Source organism: Nothobranchius furzeri, chromosome 4 (genome assembly GCF_043380555.1).
Source record: "Nothobranchius furzeri strain GRZ-AD chromosome 4, NfurGRZ-RIMD1, whole genome shotgun sequence".
Classification (NCBI taxonomy): domain Eukaryota; kingdom Metazoa; phylum Chordata; class Actinopteri; order Cyprinodontiformes; family Nothobranchiidae; genus Nothobranchius; species Nothobranchius furzeri.
This window is the reverse complement of record NC_091744.1, coordinates 57,782,718-57,799,132: the sequence shown is the minus strand read 5'-3', so window position 1 is coordinate 57,799,132 and position 16,415 is coordinate 57,782,718. Positions and strand designations below refer to the sequence as shown.

At 43.9% G+C, this 16,415-nt stretch overlaps 1 protein-coding gene across 1 annotated transcript in view; it reads left to right on the top strand.

Moving 5' to 3' along the window:
- Positions 1-2,954, top strand: part of kcnq1.2 (potassium voltage-gated channel, KQT-like subfamily, member 1.2) — a 322,797-nt gene extending 319,843 nt beyond the window's left edge. Inside the window, exon 18 of the mRNA XM_054733559.2 lies at positions 2,683-2,954. Coding sequence (XP_054589534.1) covers positions 2,683-2,829 — 147 coding nt within the window. The 3' untranslated portion in view covers positions 2,830-2,954. The remainder of the gene's footprint in view (positions 1-2,682) is intronic.
- Positions 2,955-16,415: the final 13,461 nt, after the last annotated feature.

Genomic DNA, 16,415 nt, shown 5'->3' with positions numbered 1-16,415 from the left:
TTTCTCCGTCAAAATAAACGGTCAAATACAGGAACTATCCGGTCAACACAAGCCCTGCTTTTAACTGTTTTGTTTTCTTGTGAAAATTGTTGCAATGAGATATAATTAAACTTGATTAATACCAGAGCCAGGCGCACTGCGCCGTTATCTCCGTCACTGTAAATGAGGGAAAAACAAATTGATCGGATCCTTTTTTGACCTTCCCCACCTACAAAGTTTAATTACAACAATCAAACGTGACAGAGCCTGGATTTGTATTCTGAACAGTCTAAACATGTTTTAAAAAGAAACGTATGACAAAAGTGACACCTACTCAGTAAAACCACCAACAGGGTGAAAAATATCAAAATATTGTAGGCAGAGACGGGCTACAACTTCTGGATCCACTTTATGTAAATCGTTTTATTGATTATCTTTTTATGAAAGATAACTTTGACGTACACGAGCAACCGGTACTGGCTGCTGTCACCTGTTGTGAGCAGCGCTCTGCTGTCTGAGGGTAGGCCCCGCCCACAACGCCGCGGCTGCTGTGGCTCCCAGTGTTTTCTGTACTGTGGGAAACGGGTAATAATGGCTCTTTGATGGGAACAGGTTGCCGACCCCTGGTCTAGTTTAATTTGTTAGTGATAAAATTCTTAACTTTAAAACTTGACTCTCTCTCTTCTGTTGTCTGAGTGAATACGAAGCGGTTATCTAATCCCTGAAATAAAAAGATCCAATCTTCTGGTTTAAATAACCTCACAGATCCGTAAGGTGGATTTCATATTTCCTATGGAATCCCGCGTCTTATGGCTCATTTAATAACACGTAATCTAATTCATTACACCAGATGCCCGAGCCACCTCAACTGGCTCCTCTCGATGTGGAGGAGCAGCGGGTCTACTCTGAGCCCCTCCTGAATGGCCGAGTTTCTCACCCTATCTCTAAGGGAGAGCCCAGCCACTCTTCGGAGAAAACTCATTTCGGCCACTTGTATCCGCGATCTCGTTCTTTCGGTCACTACCCAAAGCTCATGACCATAGGTGAGGGTGGGAACGTAGATCGACCGGTAAATCAAGACTTTCGCCTTCTGACTCAGCTCTCTCTTCACCACGACAGACCGGTACAACGCCCGCATCACTGCAGATGCAGCACCAATCCGCCTGTCGATCTCACGCTCCAGTTTTCCCTCCCTCGTGAACAAGACCCCGAGATACTTAAACTCCGCCACTAGGGGCAGGACCTCATCTCTGACCCGGAGAAGGCATTCTACCCTTTTCCGAATCAAGACCATGGTCTCAGATTTAGAGGAGCTGATTCTCATCCCGGCTGCTTCACACTTGGCTGCGAACCGCTCCAGCGAAAGCTGAAGATCACGTTCTGATGAAGCCAACAGGACCACATCATCTGCAAAAAGCGGAGACCTGATCCTCAGGCCACCAAAACGGATGCCCTCCACACCTTGGCTGTGCCTAGAAATCCTGTCCATAAAGTTTATGAACAGAATCGGTGACAAAAGGCAGCCTTGGCGGAGTCCAACTCTCACTGGGAACGAGCCCGACTTACTGCCGGCAATGCGGACCAAACTCTGACACCGGTCATACTTACTGCCGGCAATGCGGACCAAACTCTGACACCGGTCATACAGGGACCTAACAGCCCGTATCAGAGGGCCTGGTACCCCATACTCCCGGAGTACCCCCCACAGGGCCCCCCGAGGGACGTGGTCAAACGCCTTCTCCAAATCCACGAAACACATGTAGACTGGTTGGGCAAACTCCCACGCACCCTCCAGGATCCCCCTAAGGGTACAGAGCTGGTCCAGTGTTCCACGGCAAGGACGAAAACCACATTGCTCCTCCTGAATCTGAGGTTCAACAATCCAAAGTCCATTTCATTAAAAATGTTCATTTATTCTTTCCAAACAAGCCATTTCAGTCACTTTCTTACAGCTTTTTACTCAAGTCCATCAGGTGTGTCTTTTTTTTTTCATGTTTATCTAGTTTTGTGATTTTTCGGTAAGGAAGTAAGACTTTTTTTTCCCCTGGAAATTAAATTAACCTGAAAACAGCATTCCCCACCCTAACCCTAAAATCAGACTCTCATGTGTGCATTTCTGGTCTCTTATGTCTGGATGCGGATTGTGAATCCTGAAATTTAAAGTTATACTTGAGCTCAGACTTTCCACGGTGTGTGTGTGTGTGTGTGTGTGTGTGTGTGTGTGTGTGTGTGTGTGTGTGTGTGTGTGTGTGTGTGTGTGTGTGTGTGTACTGAATTTCAGTGTCCCCAGCCTGTCTGCAGTCTGTTTACTCGTGTTAGTTTGGTGGTGCCGTTTATCTAGGTTCGTACCGTGATTAGGCTGCTGCACCCTGTCAGTGATGTCTCCATCGAGTGACACACCTGTGTTTACAGTTTACAAAGTATGTAAACGGCGACTCGTGTGTGTATGTGCGTGTCTGTCAACCCACTCATAGATCATATACCTTCACAGCTTTTTGTAATGAGTGGCTTTACCATAGACGCCATCCACGAGACGTGTCATTAAATCCCTCACCACCCTGTCATTCTGATGGCAGCTACATGAAGGAGCCACGAGCTCACTGGCACCCTTTGTTTATGTCATAATACCGGTCCACACATAAAGCCTGTTTATCTCACGACCAACCTAACCGGTTTTTCATTTTGTCTTTATGTTAATTTTAGATCCACCAGATGGACCGGAAGATGGACGCTGTCCTGCGCATTCTGATGGAGCAGTTTCCACCTAAGCCGGACCTGACATCCAAACCCTCCATCCGCAGGGTGACCATCCAGAAACGCATGGGCGCCAGCATAGACGAGGGGCCTTGATGTCACCGAGATGTTCGTGCAGATAACTTCATCAAAGGACAATTAAAGGATCGGGATTTCGCAGTAACTGCCTAGCTCCCATACAGAAGCCCTCTAATATATGACCCTCCCTCTCTTCCTTTTGCAGGCCCAGACTTTCCCACTGACTTGTGACCTTTTAGCACCAACTATTATCTGTGTGTGCTCTGCTGATGGCTGCTTATGGGTTGTTTTTAAATCTCAATGTGGCTTTTGTCTTCTATGCTAGAATCGTGAGCCCTGCAGCACCCAGCCACTCAGGCAGCGACTTGCTCCATGAATTTATTTCACCAGATTAGCCTCATAATCACACTACTCCATGATGTTAATTTATGTGTGGCCTGTCACTGAGCTGCATTCCTCTGTTCCAAATATTATTCCAAAGCTAACTGACCCCCTTAATGAAGTCATAGTGCAATCAAAGAGCTCCAGTTTCTCAAAGACACACACACAAAAAAAACACATTCTTCAAATCCTTTCTGATTATCTTGGCACCATCAGCACCTGCACAACAGAGTTCTTCCTATAGACACAGATCCACCAGCTCTCTGACAACTGTTTGCTGGTAGTTATCAAATAACTTGAGAAGTGAAGGGCAGATCATTTGTTGATCTCATTCTTTCCAAGAATGAAATAAACAACCAATCAGAGACGAGCCTGGACTCAGGTGGGCGGCTGATGTGGTGCTGTTTTACCACCACAGCAGAGCTAATTAAAAATGACCAAGCTGGTGTGACCGGAGCTGGTGTCACGTTACGGGAACACAGACTCTGTTCTAATAACTACTTCAGTGGTAGTTTAAAGTCTTCCTAAAAACATAGTTTAGATTTATCTAATATGGTCCTGAGGAAGTGTTAACAACACCTGTTAGCTCTTTAAACAGGCTTAGCTTGGAGACATGGAGTTTAGTTTTAACCAGATGAAGGTTTGACAGGGTATTGTTGTCATCATCCTCATCATCGTTACCATCACAGGGCTTTCACTAGGGATGTGTCGATTCACCATATAATTGATGCATTGCTATGTGACACGTGCCGATTCAAAAACATTCATAAATGATTATAAATAAATGCTGCAAAAAAAAGAGCCGTGAAGAGAGGTAGGAACATAAAAGTCACGCGTGCCACTCGGACACTTTGGGGGATGGACCAGCAGAAAAAGCAAAATGACAGAAGCTTGTTTATTAGCTTCAGCCACTAAGGGTGAGATTTGCTCATCAGAAGTTGTCCATCTATCCATCCATCCATCCATTTTCTTCCATTTAGCCGGTGTCGGTACAAGATCTGCTCGGGTCCAAAATCGGCTCTGGGTCCGTCGACTGCCGATGACGTCTAAGTAGTTGATTGGCTGAACATGAACCTTACGGAACTACGTAATCACGTTACGTTGTTATCACGTTACGTTGGTCCAGGCAAATCTTTCTGTTGGAAAGATGGACAACTTTTACAAAGAAATCCATCATTACCTCTTTGAAAATACACTTTTAGCATAGAGCTGCATGTATATTAGGGCTGAACGATTAACTGCATGTGCAATAAAATTGCGATGTGACAAAAGGAGATTTTCTAATCGCAAAGGCTGCAATTTGGCAGCGAGTGGTTAGCGCAATGCTAATATACATGGAAAAACCCATAGGAATGCTAATGCTAATATCACTGATTACATTATTACAAATTATGAATTAGAAATGTGCCAAATTATTACATTTGGAGTCTAATAGAAAGTAAAACTACCATCAATCAAATAAGTACAGACAGGTATTTTAGTAAAGCCAGAAAACTTTTAACTCCATAGCTTTGGCTATAGCAGCTATGAGCGTACCTGAACTACGCATGGACAAGACGTCAAAAACTATAAACACAAAATACTTCAATAAACGGGACACACTTCTTTCCTGCAAATACAATTTCACAGGTGTTGCTAATACCTATGATCCTTCAAGGGATGTGCTCAAAGAGGAGTTCAACATTATGAATACAATATAGTGTTTTATTTTACAAATACCATTATAAACACAAACGTACGTCTTAAGAAACATTATTTTAATAACGAAACTGCTAAATTCTTTCCAACAGTATAGATGTGTAGTGTATTTTGTCCGAGTGGGTTTGCCGTACTTTGACGTCATCGGCAGTCGAAGGACCCCTAGCCGATTTTGCACCCGAGCAGATCCTGTACCGACACCGGAGTTGGGTCGCGGGGGCAGCAGCCAAAGTCGAGAGGCCCAGACTCCCCTCTCCCCAGTCACTTGCACCAGCTCTTTCAGGGGAATCCCAAGGCGTTCCCTGGCCAGGTGAGAGACGTAGTCCCTCCACCGTGTCTTGGGTCTACCTTTAGGTCTCCTCCCAGTTGGACATGCCCAGAAAACCTCACCAGGGAGGGGTCCAGGAGGCAGCCTGACCAATTCAATTCAATTTTATTTATATAGCGCCAAATCACAACAAGTCGTCTCAAGGCACTTCACATAATAAACATTCCTATTCAGGTCAGTTCATTAAGCCAATCAGAAATAATGTTGCCCGAGCCACCTCAACTGGCTCCTCTCGATGTGGAGGAGCAGCGGGTCTACTCTGAGCCCCTCCTGAATGACCGAGTTTCTCACCCTATCTCTAAGGGAGAGCCCAGCCACTCTTCGGAGAAAACTCATTTCGGCCACTTGTATCCACGATCTCGTTCTTTCGGTCACTACCCAAAGCTCATGACCATAGGTGAGGGTAGGAACATAGATCGACCGGTAAATCGAGAGCTTCACCTTCTGACTCAGCTCTCTCTTCACCATGACAGACCGGTACAACGCCCGCATCACTGCAGATGCAGCACCAATCCGCCTGTCGATCTCACGCTCCAGTTTTCCCTCACTCGTGAACAAGACCCCGAGATACTTAAACTCCTTCACTTGGGGCAGGACCTCATCCCTGAACTGGGGAAGGCATTCTACCCTTTTCCGAATCAAGACCATGGTCTCAGATTTAGAGGAGCTGATTCTCATCCCGGCTGCTTCACGCTCGACTGCGAACCGCTCAAGCGAAAGCTGAAGATCACGTTCTGATGAAGCCAACAGGACCACATCATCTGCAGAAAGCGGAGACTCAATTCTCAGGCCACCAAAAGCCCTCAACAGCTTGGCTGCGCCAAGAAATCATGTCCATAAAGGCTATGAACAGAATCTGTGACACTCACGATACGTTTGGGCCTGTCTGGTCTGACCGGCATCCTCCCCCACCATCTGAGCCAACTCACCACCAGGTAGTGGTCAGTTGACAGCTCCGCCCCTCTCTTCACCCGAGTGTCTTAAGCCGGGCGTACACTGTGCGACTTTTTCACTTTTTTGAGCCGATTTTCCAGTCGTGCGAGAAGCCACGACATCGGGGCGAGTTTTGCGCCGAGCGGTCGTGTAGTGTACAGGGGGTTACGAGAGGCGATTAACACCACGTGACCAGCCGCCGATCAGCAGTCGTGAGGTCGCACGGACTTCTGGTGTGTTTAATATTTCGCTCGTCCCTCGTGAGGGTATCGCACTGTTGAAGCGGCGCTGCGAGCAGCTGCGAGCAGCTACGATCCAAAAAGTATCAGAACCGCTCACGGCGCATGCGCGCGCAATCCTGCATCAACGCCGGCCGGTCGCTCGCTATTTCCCTAATAACACACGCTGTTCGTTTTTGTTTCTACACGTTTTTTTACTCACAAAGATTGTCAAGAAAGCGTGTTTGTCGTGTTCATGTCAAATTAAACTGATCATAAAACACAGATTCACTTTCTTTATTTCGTTTTCCTCATCCAACCCCCATAAATCCCTGTGTGTCCTCCTGCAGCACTCCCGAAGGACAACAGGCAAGACAAAAAACTGACGTGTTGTGTAAAAACTGCTATTTTTAGCACATTTTAGGGCCGACGTGTTGCTACCAGACGTACAGTGTGAGCAGTCAGGTCGCATGCGAGAATTGGGTCGTACAGTGTGAGCACATGACTCGTGAGATCTGCTCTGCGAGGAAGTCGTACAGTTTGAGCTGAAGCTGAACGCTGCGAGTGAAAAAGTCGCACAGTGTACGCCCGGCTTAAGACATACGGCCGCAGGTCAGATGAAACAACAACAAAATCGATCATCGAGCTGCGGCCTAAGGTATCCTGGTGCCAAGAGCTCATATGGACACCTTTAAGTCTGAACATGGTGTTCATTATGGACAATCCATGACTGGCACAGAAGTCCAATAACAAAACACCACTCAAATTCAGATCGGGGGGCTGTTCCTCCCAACCACACCTCTCCAGGTCTCTCTGTCGTTGCCCACGTGACCGTTAAAATCCCCCAGCAGAACGAGGGAGTCACTGGAAGGAGTGCTCTCCAGCATCTTCGTCAGAAGTTGTTTAAAACTAAAATAAAATACTACCGACATGCAACACCTTACGCGTTTCCATCTTGGGTTAGACGAACCCGAAGCCGCTGGTTGTTCCTTCCGACCAGACAGAAATCGAGGAAGGATTAACAAAACATTCCCAAAACTCGAGCCTCTTTCATAAAACTACAGTCACTTTGCTGCAACACTGAGGCAGATCCAGGAAGCTTTGGGTCATTTTTAAGTGGTGAATCTGTGGTGGCAATGTGGCGCGATCGTGTATTTTCACAAAGATCACACGATGGTGGTACAAAGTGGGTGTGGAGGCCATCTCCTCGCTGTCACGGACTTCCCTTTACTATGATCATAACAACGATGCAACGATCTTTAAGTTTCAAAAAGAGTTGTCCTTCCACAGTCCCACATGAGCTGTCTGAAGATCTAAGATTCAGATCTACATCCAGAAGCTCCAGGATCTCTACTTCACCCCATTGCCATCTCAGTTGATTCTGCTTAGAAAAGCACAACTGACAGCCACTGTTTCCTTTCATTTTCCTTATTTATGATTTTCCTGTAGATTTCATGCGAACATTTGTTGGGTATGTGTTCGGATTTACATGAATATGACAGTGGAGTAAGGTCATTTGAATTAACATGTGCTGAATTATTTGAAAGTATGAAAAAGCTGTGATGCAGAAAAAAACCTACAAGTGAATAAACTGTAATGCAATAGTGGTAATAATTTAATAATCAAACCGAAGGACCCGGAATAAAATCGAATCGACTTGAATCATGAGGCGCCTAAGATGGCCGACCCCTAGCGTCTACCCAACCATGTGTACGAACAAAGCGCTTAAATAACAGAAGCATAAAAGCACACAACTTAAAACCAAGTTTAAATCAAGCAAGAATGATAAAAGTATATCCAAAGCAAAGGATAGGAGACCCTCAAGGTAACTGATTAACAAATTCCAAGAGAACAGATTGATAAGCTAACGACTAGTCCAAGCAGGGCCAAATTGTGGACTGCTGCTGCTTTACAACAACTGTAATCTGAAAAATTGAATTATGGTTTTGCATAAATGTTTTTTTTAGTTTATAAAACTTTACATTTCAGTTTCCTTTTACATGGTTAATCTGATTTTAAAAAGGGATGCCTCAGATGAACGTGTCACGGCATCAGGAATGCTACAGCTAGCTACCTCTTTCATTGTTTTATTTAGAAACAACCATTAGATTGGATTTTTCTAACAAAAAAGGGAACAATGCTAGGCCCTAAATAAATTAGCTCTTATTAGACTAGCCTTTAGCTTGCCAACTTTTTCAAAAGTAATCTCAGTTTCTCCAAACTCGGATCGTTCAAAGAGCTATGGACCACAGACTGCATTTGTTTACACCCTGTTCATGAAACCCTGATTTTAAAAACATGAACCATCCATTTAAAACTGTCTGTTTTCCACATCGGGGGCTCACATACGTAGTAGAGTTCAATTTAAAACAAATGACCACATTAAAGCTAAATAAATCCAGAATTCCTGGTGGCTGACGGTGAAAAGAAAAACCAAAAAATGAGAAGTTATGCTGAGAGGAGCACACCTTAGAAAGGAAGACAAATGCTCTTTACTTTGTTCTTGTATTTATCTTACAAACCACTGGGACACGTAAGCAGTAGAAATCAGAAAGTAGCTCAGCTATGTAGCTATTGTATGAAGGCCTCACGTAATTATAGCATGCACATTCCTCAAAAGAGGGGCGCACACAAAAAGAACAAGGGAAGCAGGAGGAGAGGATTTTCTTTGCACTAGTTTTCATATTTGCAGTGGTTAAAACGAGCTGTTATTTATCTTCTGTTTTAATAAGCACTCTGAGTTAGTAGCAGACCTGGGTATGTCTATGCCTGTCTCTCGTCCTGTACAGTTTTCTAACAAATAAAACTATTGCCTTATTGCACTGGATTTATAATAATGTGAAAAGATCAAGCTGGAATACGAGCACTTGTTGGAGTAACGAATGGAAATCATTGTAAATCACACTCACACACACACACACACACACACACACACACACACACACACACACACACACACACACACACACACACACACACACACACACACACACACATCCTCTAAATTGTAGCTTTGCTGTAAATAATAAAGATTCTTTTCATCATGCTGAATTGAGGACTGGTTATTTCAAATTATTTTAGAATGTGATTTGGGGAAATGTTTAAAATCTTCAGAGGAAAGGAATCAAAGCGAGACAGCCCACGGTTTTATATCACCACACAGGTTAAAGGGTCTTTAAAGGTCCAAAATACTGGGGCTGTCCCCAGATCAGCACAGGCCAGCCACAGGTGGCGTAAGGAGGGAGAAAAGGGTTGGTGGGGAGTAAACCCATGATGAGGAGTCATTTACAATTAGCCACGGGGACAACAGGACATCGTCTTCTGGTGTTTTTTGTCCTCCTTTGGTCTCTCATCTAGAATTTTGCAGACGGAGAGAGAAAAGGTAGACCGCTGTGGAAAGCTGTGTCTGCAGAAGCTGCTCTGTGTCACCCCGTGCTCTGCTTTCATCTCACGAGACAAGAGAGAAGACAGAGAGGGAGTCCCACTTCAAAAGACGGTTTGATCTCAGAAGTGCACAGGAGTGCAACCTAAAGAGGATCTGAGGAAGCATTTAAAGGGAGAACATAAGGGACGCGCTGTCACAGACGCTAGACGGACGCAATCCGACAAGTTTAAAGCCTGTGCAGAGGCGGAACTAAAGCAAAAACATGAAACTCCAGACTCTCTTGGCTGCATTTATTGTTCTTGCTGTCTTTGAAGCTGCCTGCATGCCTACACAGAGGGCAAAAAAAATCTTTAGGGTCTAAAAGTTAGCTCACACATCTAAATAGATCAGAAGGAGATTTTAGAGTATTTTTAAGTGTCGTTTAGTGTTTTTAGGGTAAAAAATAGTCGATTTTGAATCTTCTTTTAATAATTTAATTTGGTTTGTCTGGTTCACAAATAACTTCTGTTACAACTAAAGGCCCTGCAGAAGAATGCAAAGAAACATTCTCATTCGAGAGTTTTAATATGTTGAGGAATTGTGGAGTTATCGCCATTTGGGCAAAATGTTAGGGTCAAAGTGTTACATCACAATATCTCCTATTATCCTACAGCACTCAGTGTGTTATTGCTCAGCATCTGCAAAACTGACTGAGTTATAAACCCTTCTCTGTTTGCTAAAGGTCCAATCAGGTTAACCAGTTGTAATATATGCATAATATCTGATTGATTTTATTGACAATAAGTTAATATATTAAAGATTTCTGGAGTCCAGTCCAACTTTATTTAGTAAGAAACCACATAGGACCAAAGTGCTTTGCATATGAGCTAAAACAATATCAACAAAAAACTGAATAAAATAAATTGGGCAAGACAAGGCAGCTTTATTTATAAAGCACATTCCATGCACATAAACAATGCAATGTGCTTTCCAGGTGCAAGATCAGCAAGAACTTAAAACATTAAAATCAATGCGATAACAAAGAGCCCGGCTGGGCGTATGTACTGGAAGGAGATCAGACATGTATTCTGGCCTCATGCCAATGAGTGATTTATAAACTAGTAGAAGTACTTTGAAATCGATTCTGTAGTTTACTGGTAACCAGTGTAGAGATTTAAGAACAGGAGTGATGTGCTCGGTTCTGTTGGTTCTTGTTAAGACTCTAGCAGCAGCGTTCTGAATAAACTACAGGTACTTAACAGATTTTTGGGGGAGACCAGAAAAAAGATCATTGCAATAGTCCAGCCTGCCGGAGATGAACGCATGAATGAGTTTCTTCAGCTCCTGTCTGGACGTGAGACCCCTGAGTCGTGCTATTTGATGAAGATGATAAAACTCTGATCCTGTTAGCCTTGATGTGACCAATGAATTATAACACTTAGATTTCTAACCTTTGTCTCAGACAAACACATAAAAACCGCCCTATATGAACACGGGTACAAGCAACAAAACAAGGAACTAAAATCCAAAAAGCAGCTGAAATCAACATCTCACAGGGAGGAGGACTGTCTGACGTCCAAAGGCAGGTCCTTCTATGTTTCAGACCAGGATAAAACATGAAGATCCAAAATAAAGAGTGCAAGAAAAACGTTTCTGTGTGGATGATGAACCTATTAAGAGATCATGTAAAAGGCTCGGCCCTGAGGGGTAGCTGGTGATTGGTCGTCACCTGTCCTGGCAAATAGAGGCCCAGCCATGCTGTATGAAAGCACATATGTGCCAACAGGTGTGTGTGTGTGTGTGTGTGTGTGTGTGTGTGTGTGTGTGTGTGTGTGTGTGTGTGTGTGTGTGTGTGTGTGTGTGTGTGTGTGTGTGTGCTGTAACCCACCGGATTGGGTTGACAATGTGAGTAGCAGCTGATTGAAGCCACTCCGTCAGAAGCTATCCCAAAATAACTTAAGGCCTCCAATTGCCCCTGAGGACAGTTGTCAGAGCCCCCCCCCCGCGCGCTCACCAGAACGTTATATGATAGGGATGTTTGTGGCTTAAATGCGATTGAAATGCTGCTAGGGTTGAGTCTGATTGGCTCGCTCTCACTGCCACATGAACAAGTCAAACCCCATTAGACAGCGGGTGGACTGAATGTGTGGTACACCTTAGGTGTAAAAATCACAGGTAATCCCTGAATCATGGGTACCAGCTGGTTTTGGTCGCTTTCTTGAATCTTACACCATGAAAGTCTTAAACAGTGACTGAGCTCTAGTTGCAAACTCCGAAAACGATTTCCTTACGCAGCTTCTGTCAGAGCCGCAAGCCATGGCGAGCCCTTTGACCTTTATTCTATTAGGTCCGAGCAGGGTGACATCCCCTTGTGGCACAATAAATCAGCCCAAGGTCAAGAGGTTAGATTGACCCCCGATGACCTTTGACCTTACAAGATTTCCCTCGACCATATGTCTGTGGCTCACCGCGGCCTCCGCCGGTCACCGTGGCCCAAGCCAAGCTCAGCGGCCAACAACAGCACAAAGCAGCACTGTTCAGGTCCGAAGACGCATCTGAACTGTTCGGTTTCCCATCTTAACCAGACAACCACCTCAGACTGGTTAGCATGACCACTGCTGATGTGTTGCTGCTTGCTGAGCACTTGGAGGAAGAAGAAACGGCTGGAGGATGGATGGAGGGGAAAAACAGAGAGAAAGGGGGAGTTAGTCTGTACGGCTCTTAATACCAGGGACTTTTCCCCCAGACAGAGAGAATTCTTGGCTCCGGTCTGGAAGGACTTCAGTGGTGCGACGAGGCTTGGCCAGCCAAGGCAGAATGTTAGGCATGGTGGACAGCTGCACGGCTGCAGAGGGAACAGTGGCCTGTTGCCGTAAAGCAACAACACGGTAAACCTTTGAGCCTCGCTGTGATATGTTTAGACTTCAGAACTTACCTCAGAAAGGAGAAGTGAAAGGGCAAAAACACCAGAACTTCTTGAAAAGGCTTTCACACACTTCTGTTCAAGATGGTTTCACGGTTACACACATCTTCTGACATGGATGTACAAAAGCTTCATAATAGCCTTTTATAGGTTTTTCTTTTTCGTGGTTTGTTGTTGTTTTCTGAGCCAGGAGAATATGGTCCGAACAGAAAAAATGTATTTTATGAACATCTTTACTGAGTTAATTTTGCAGCTGAAAATCCCCCAAAAGGCCATCCTCGTTTTCTGCAGTGAGTGAAAATTGAAAGCTGAGTGAAAAATTGAGCTTAGGAAGCCAATGGACCACATCCACAGTTGTCCATGAGGCAGAAGTGGGAGTCGTATGGCGAGGAGTCTGCTTTTCTCATCAGGACTTGTGTTGGGGGACATGTTCACTCATTCTTATGGCAGAACCCTTTTCAACACCAGAACGGAGGACCGTGGAGCTCGGAGGCCCCATGAGTCTTCTGATGAGGGCAGCAGAAACAGAACTAAAACAAAGGGAAAGTAAAAAAGGGAAAGTTTAAAACCAATGTGCTCGTGACAAATTGGAAGTGTAAGTACTTTTAATGCAGATCTCAGACAGTATCAAAGACTAGATGGTTCTCCTTTTGTTGCTTTAACCAACACTGTTCCATGTCGTTGGTTTAAGCATCACGGCACAGCAGCGCAATGCTATTTGACAGTGGTCAATGTTGTAACATTAATTATTCGTCACATATTTCTGCAAATGTTTTGCAAAGCCGTGTCATGTGGAAATATTTGTCAGATTCACATCACATCCCAGCATGCCTGTGCTGTCATCATCTTCTAGAGAGAGAGAAGAACTTCTAATTCACACTCAGATACTGCAGTGACAGCACGTAAAGCTGAGGCAGGCTACTGAACAAAGGAGCAATTCTAGTTATGCTACGCTAATGGTCAAAACCCATAATTAGGATTTAATTTACAGGGAAACGCGGGCGTTTATTCGGATCTATGTGCTGACAAGTCTGCCTTTTGCTTGGTTAAATACGTGCAAACACTCCACCGCACTCACACAGCATTTGATGGATACATATTACTGCAGTTACACAAACACTCTGTAATGGTGTTACCACTGGGTAATTCACCCAGTGGTATTTCCACCCCTCAGTGTCTATGTGTAGAAGAAACTCGTGGGTGTAATAAATCTGGTTGTACCGATACTTATTTATTTTAAAGACAAAATGGCAGAAAAGTTGATTGTTTTCCCATTCACCAGAAAGAAACGGTCATTTATCACAGGAAGTGTAAAAGATTTGCTCTTTTAGTCCAAAAAAAACAAAGGGTTGTGAATTTGGATTGCTACATTTTCAACTTGGATCACATGAGCCATTTTGGTCTCATTTTAAAAATAAAGTCACATGTGGGCGCCTGTGCGCCCCAGGGCAGCTGTGGCTACATCGAAGCTCATCCCCACCAGCGTGTGAATGTGTGTGTGAATGGGTGAATGACTGATTGTGTTGTAAAGCGCCTTGGGGGGTTCCAGGACTCTAGGAGGCACTATATCAAATACAGGCCATTTACCATTTACCATTTACATGTAAGTTAGTAAGATCTTGTGCTGTCTAGTTATAGTTAAAGTCCAACTAGTCATCATCACACACTGGTGAAATTCGTCTCCGCATTTGACCCACGAGGAGCGGTGAGCTGCAGCTGTACTTGGAAGCTATGTGGTGGTTTAACTCCTCAGTCCAACCCCTTAAAGATGATTGTCCAGCAGGGAGGCATTGTATCCCATTTTTAAAGTCTTTGGTATGACCCAACTGGGATTTGAACCCTGATCTCCCAGTCTCAGGGGGACAATACCTCTTAGGCCACAGAGACGCTGCAATAAATATGAATTCTACAGTGGAATAACCACAAAACAGTCTAATATCTCAATCTTATTGGAAGGATGGTTTCGTTGAAAGAGATTTCATTGTCAGCCGGCTGGAGGGTTGTCAGGTTTTGTCCATTCAAAAAGTCTGAAGAGGGACAGTCTTTGGGTTTTTTCAACATCAAGGAACCTTGCCTTGATGCCTTGGTTCCGCCCCGGTTGTCTATGAGATGCGCCATCAGGAACAGCCAAGGCAGCCAATGTTGATGTGCTACGGAGACGTCTGTTCTCCGTTTGTTAGCCATTTAGCTAACTGACCATACATGAGAGGTGCCTTGTTGCCTTCCCTAGGTCAAACATTTCCCAGAATAGAGGAGTGGCCATTCTCATCAATAAGACAGTTAAATTCTCTTCGACCAATGTTATCGCTGATGGGAACGGTAGATACATAATTGTTGCTGGCACCCTAATGCAGAAAAAGGTTTTGTTGGTAAACGTATATGCCCCGAATTTTGATGATGCTGAATTTGCTAATAAATTACTAAGTAACATCCCCTTTCTGAATACACATTTGCTTATTTTTGGTGGTGATCTGAATTGTGTTTTTGTTCCAAGCTTGGATCGTTCTGGTCCTCGTAATTTGACTCCATCATCTATGTCTAAAACATTTTCAGATTTTATGATACAGAATGACCTTGTTGATCCATGGAGACTTCGCAACCCTACAATCAAAAAATTTTCGTTTTTCTCCCAGGTCCACCAATCTTATTCCAGGATTGATTATTTTTTCATCGATAGAACTCTCAATTCATGTGTTACTAACTCCGACTATTCTGGTATTGTAATATCTGATCACTCTCCTCTGCTATTAGATGTTCAACTCTCTACATATAAACGTAGTCCTCCTCTTTGGAGATTTAATTCTCTCCTTTTGGCTGATAAAGAATGTTGTGAATTTATTTCAAGCTCTATTGACGAGTTCTTGTTGTTTAATCGGGATGATTCTGTTTCATATTCTCTGCTGTGGGAGACTCTTAAATGCTATTTGAGAGGTCAAATTATTTCTTATTCTGTACGTACTAATAAAAAGATTAATGCCAGGCTTAAAGAACTTACGGTGGCAATTAGTAACTTTGATCAAAGTTATGCACTGAATCCTTCTCCAGAATTACTCAAGCAGCGCCTTGATTTGCAAGCCGAATTTGATCTTATGTCAACCAAAGAGGCTGAGCACTTATTACTACGCAGTCGTGGCTCATATTATGAATACGGTGACAAGGCTAATCGCTTGTTGGCGCATCAGTTACGACGTCAGGCCTCTTCACGTGTGATACCTGGTATTAAAAACTCTTATGATAATATTACTACAGATCCTTTGGAAATTAATTCTATCTTTAAATCATTTTACTCTTTGTTGTACAAGTCAGAATTTCCCACGGATAAAGCTAAAATGAATGAATTTCTTCAGTCTCTTTCAAACCCGGTTATCGGTACTCATAAGGCCGGGCAACTGGACTCCCCACTATCTGCTGATGAAGTATTAAAAGCTATTACAGCTATGCAGTCTAATAAAGCCCCAGGCCCGGATGGGTTTCCTATTGAATTTTATAAAACATTTATTGGTAAACTGGCACCTTTGCTTTTGTCTGTGTTTAACGAGTCCTTGGAATCAGGTTCATTACCTCCTACTTTCACGCAGGCCACCATAGCGCTCCTTCTTAAAAATGACAAGGACCCAACTTCCTGTAATTCTTACAGGCCATTATCTCTGCTTAATGCCGATGCAAAGGTATTGGCTAAAGTAATTGTGTCTCGCCTTGAGGATGTGCTTCCTCAAATTATCTCCGAAGAGCAGAATGGCTTTATAAAGGGACGGCAATTATTTTTTAATACCCGTACACTCTTTAACGTTATTTACTCAAAGCATCTATCTCAACTTC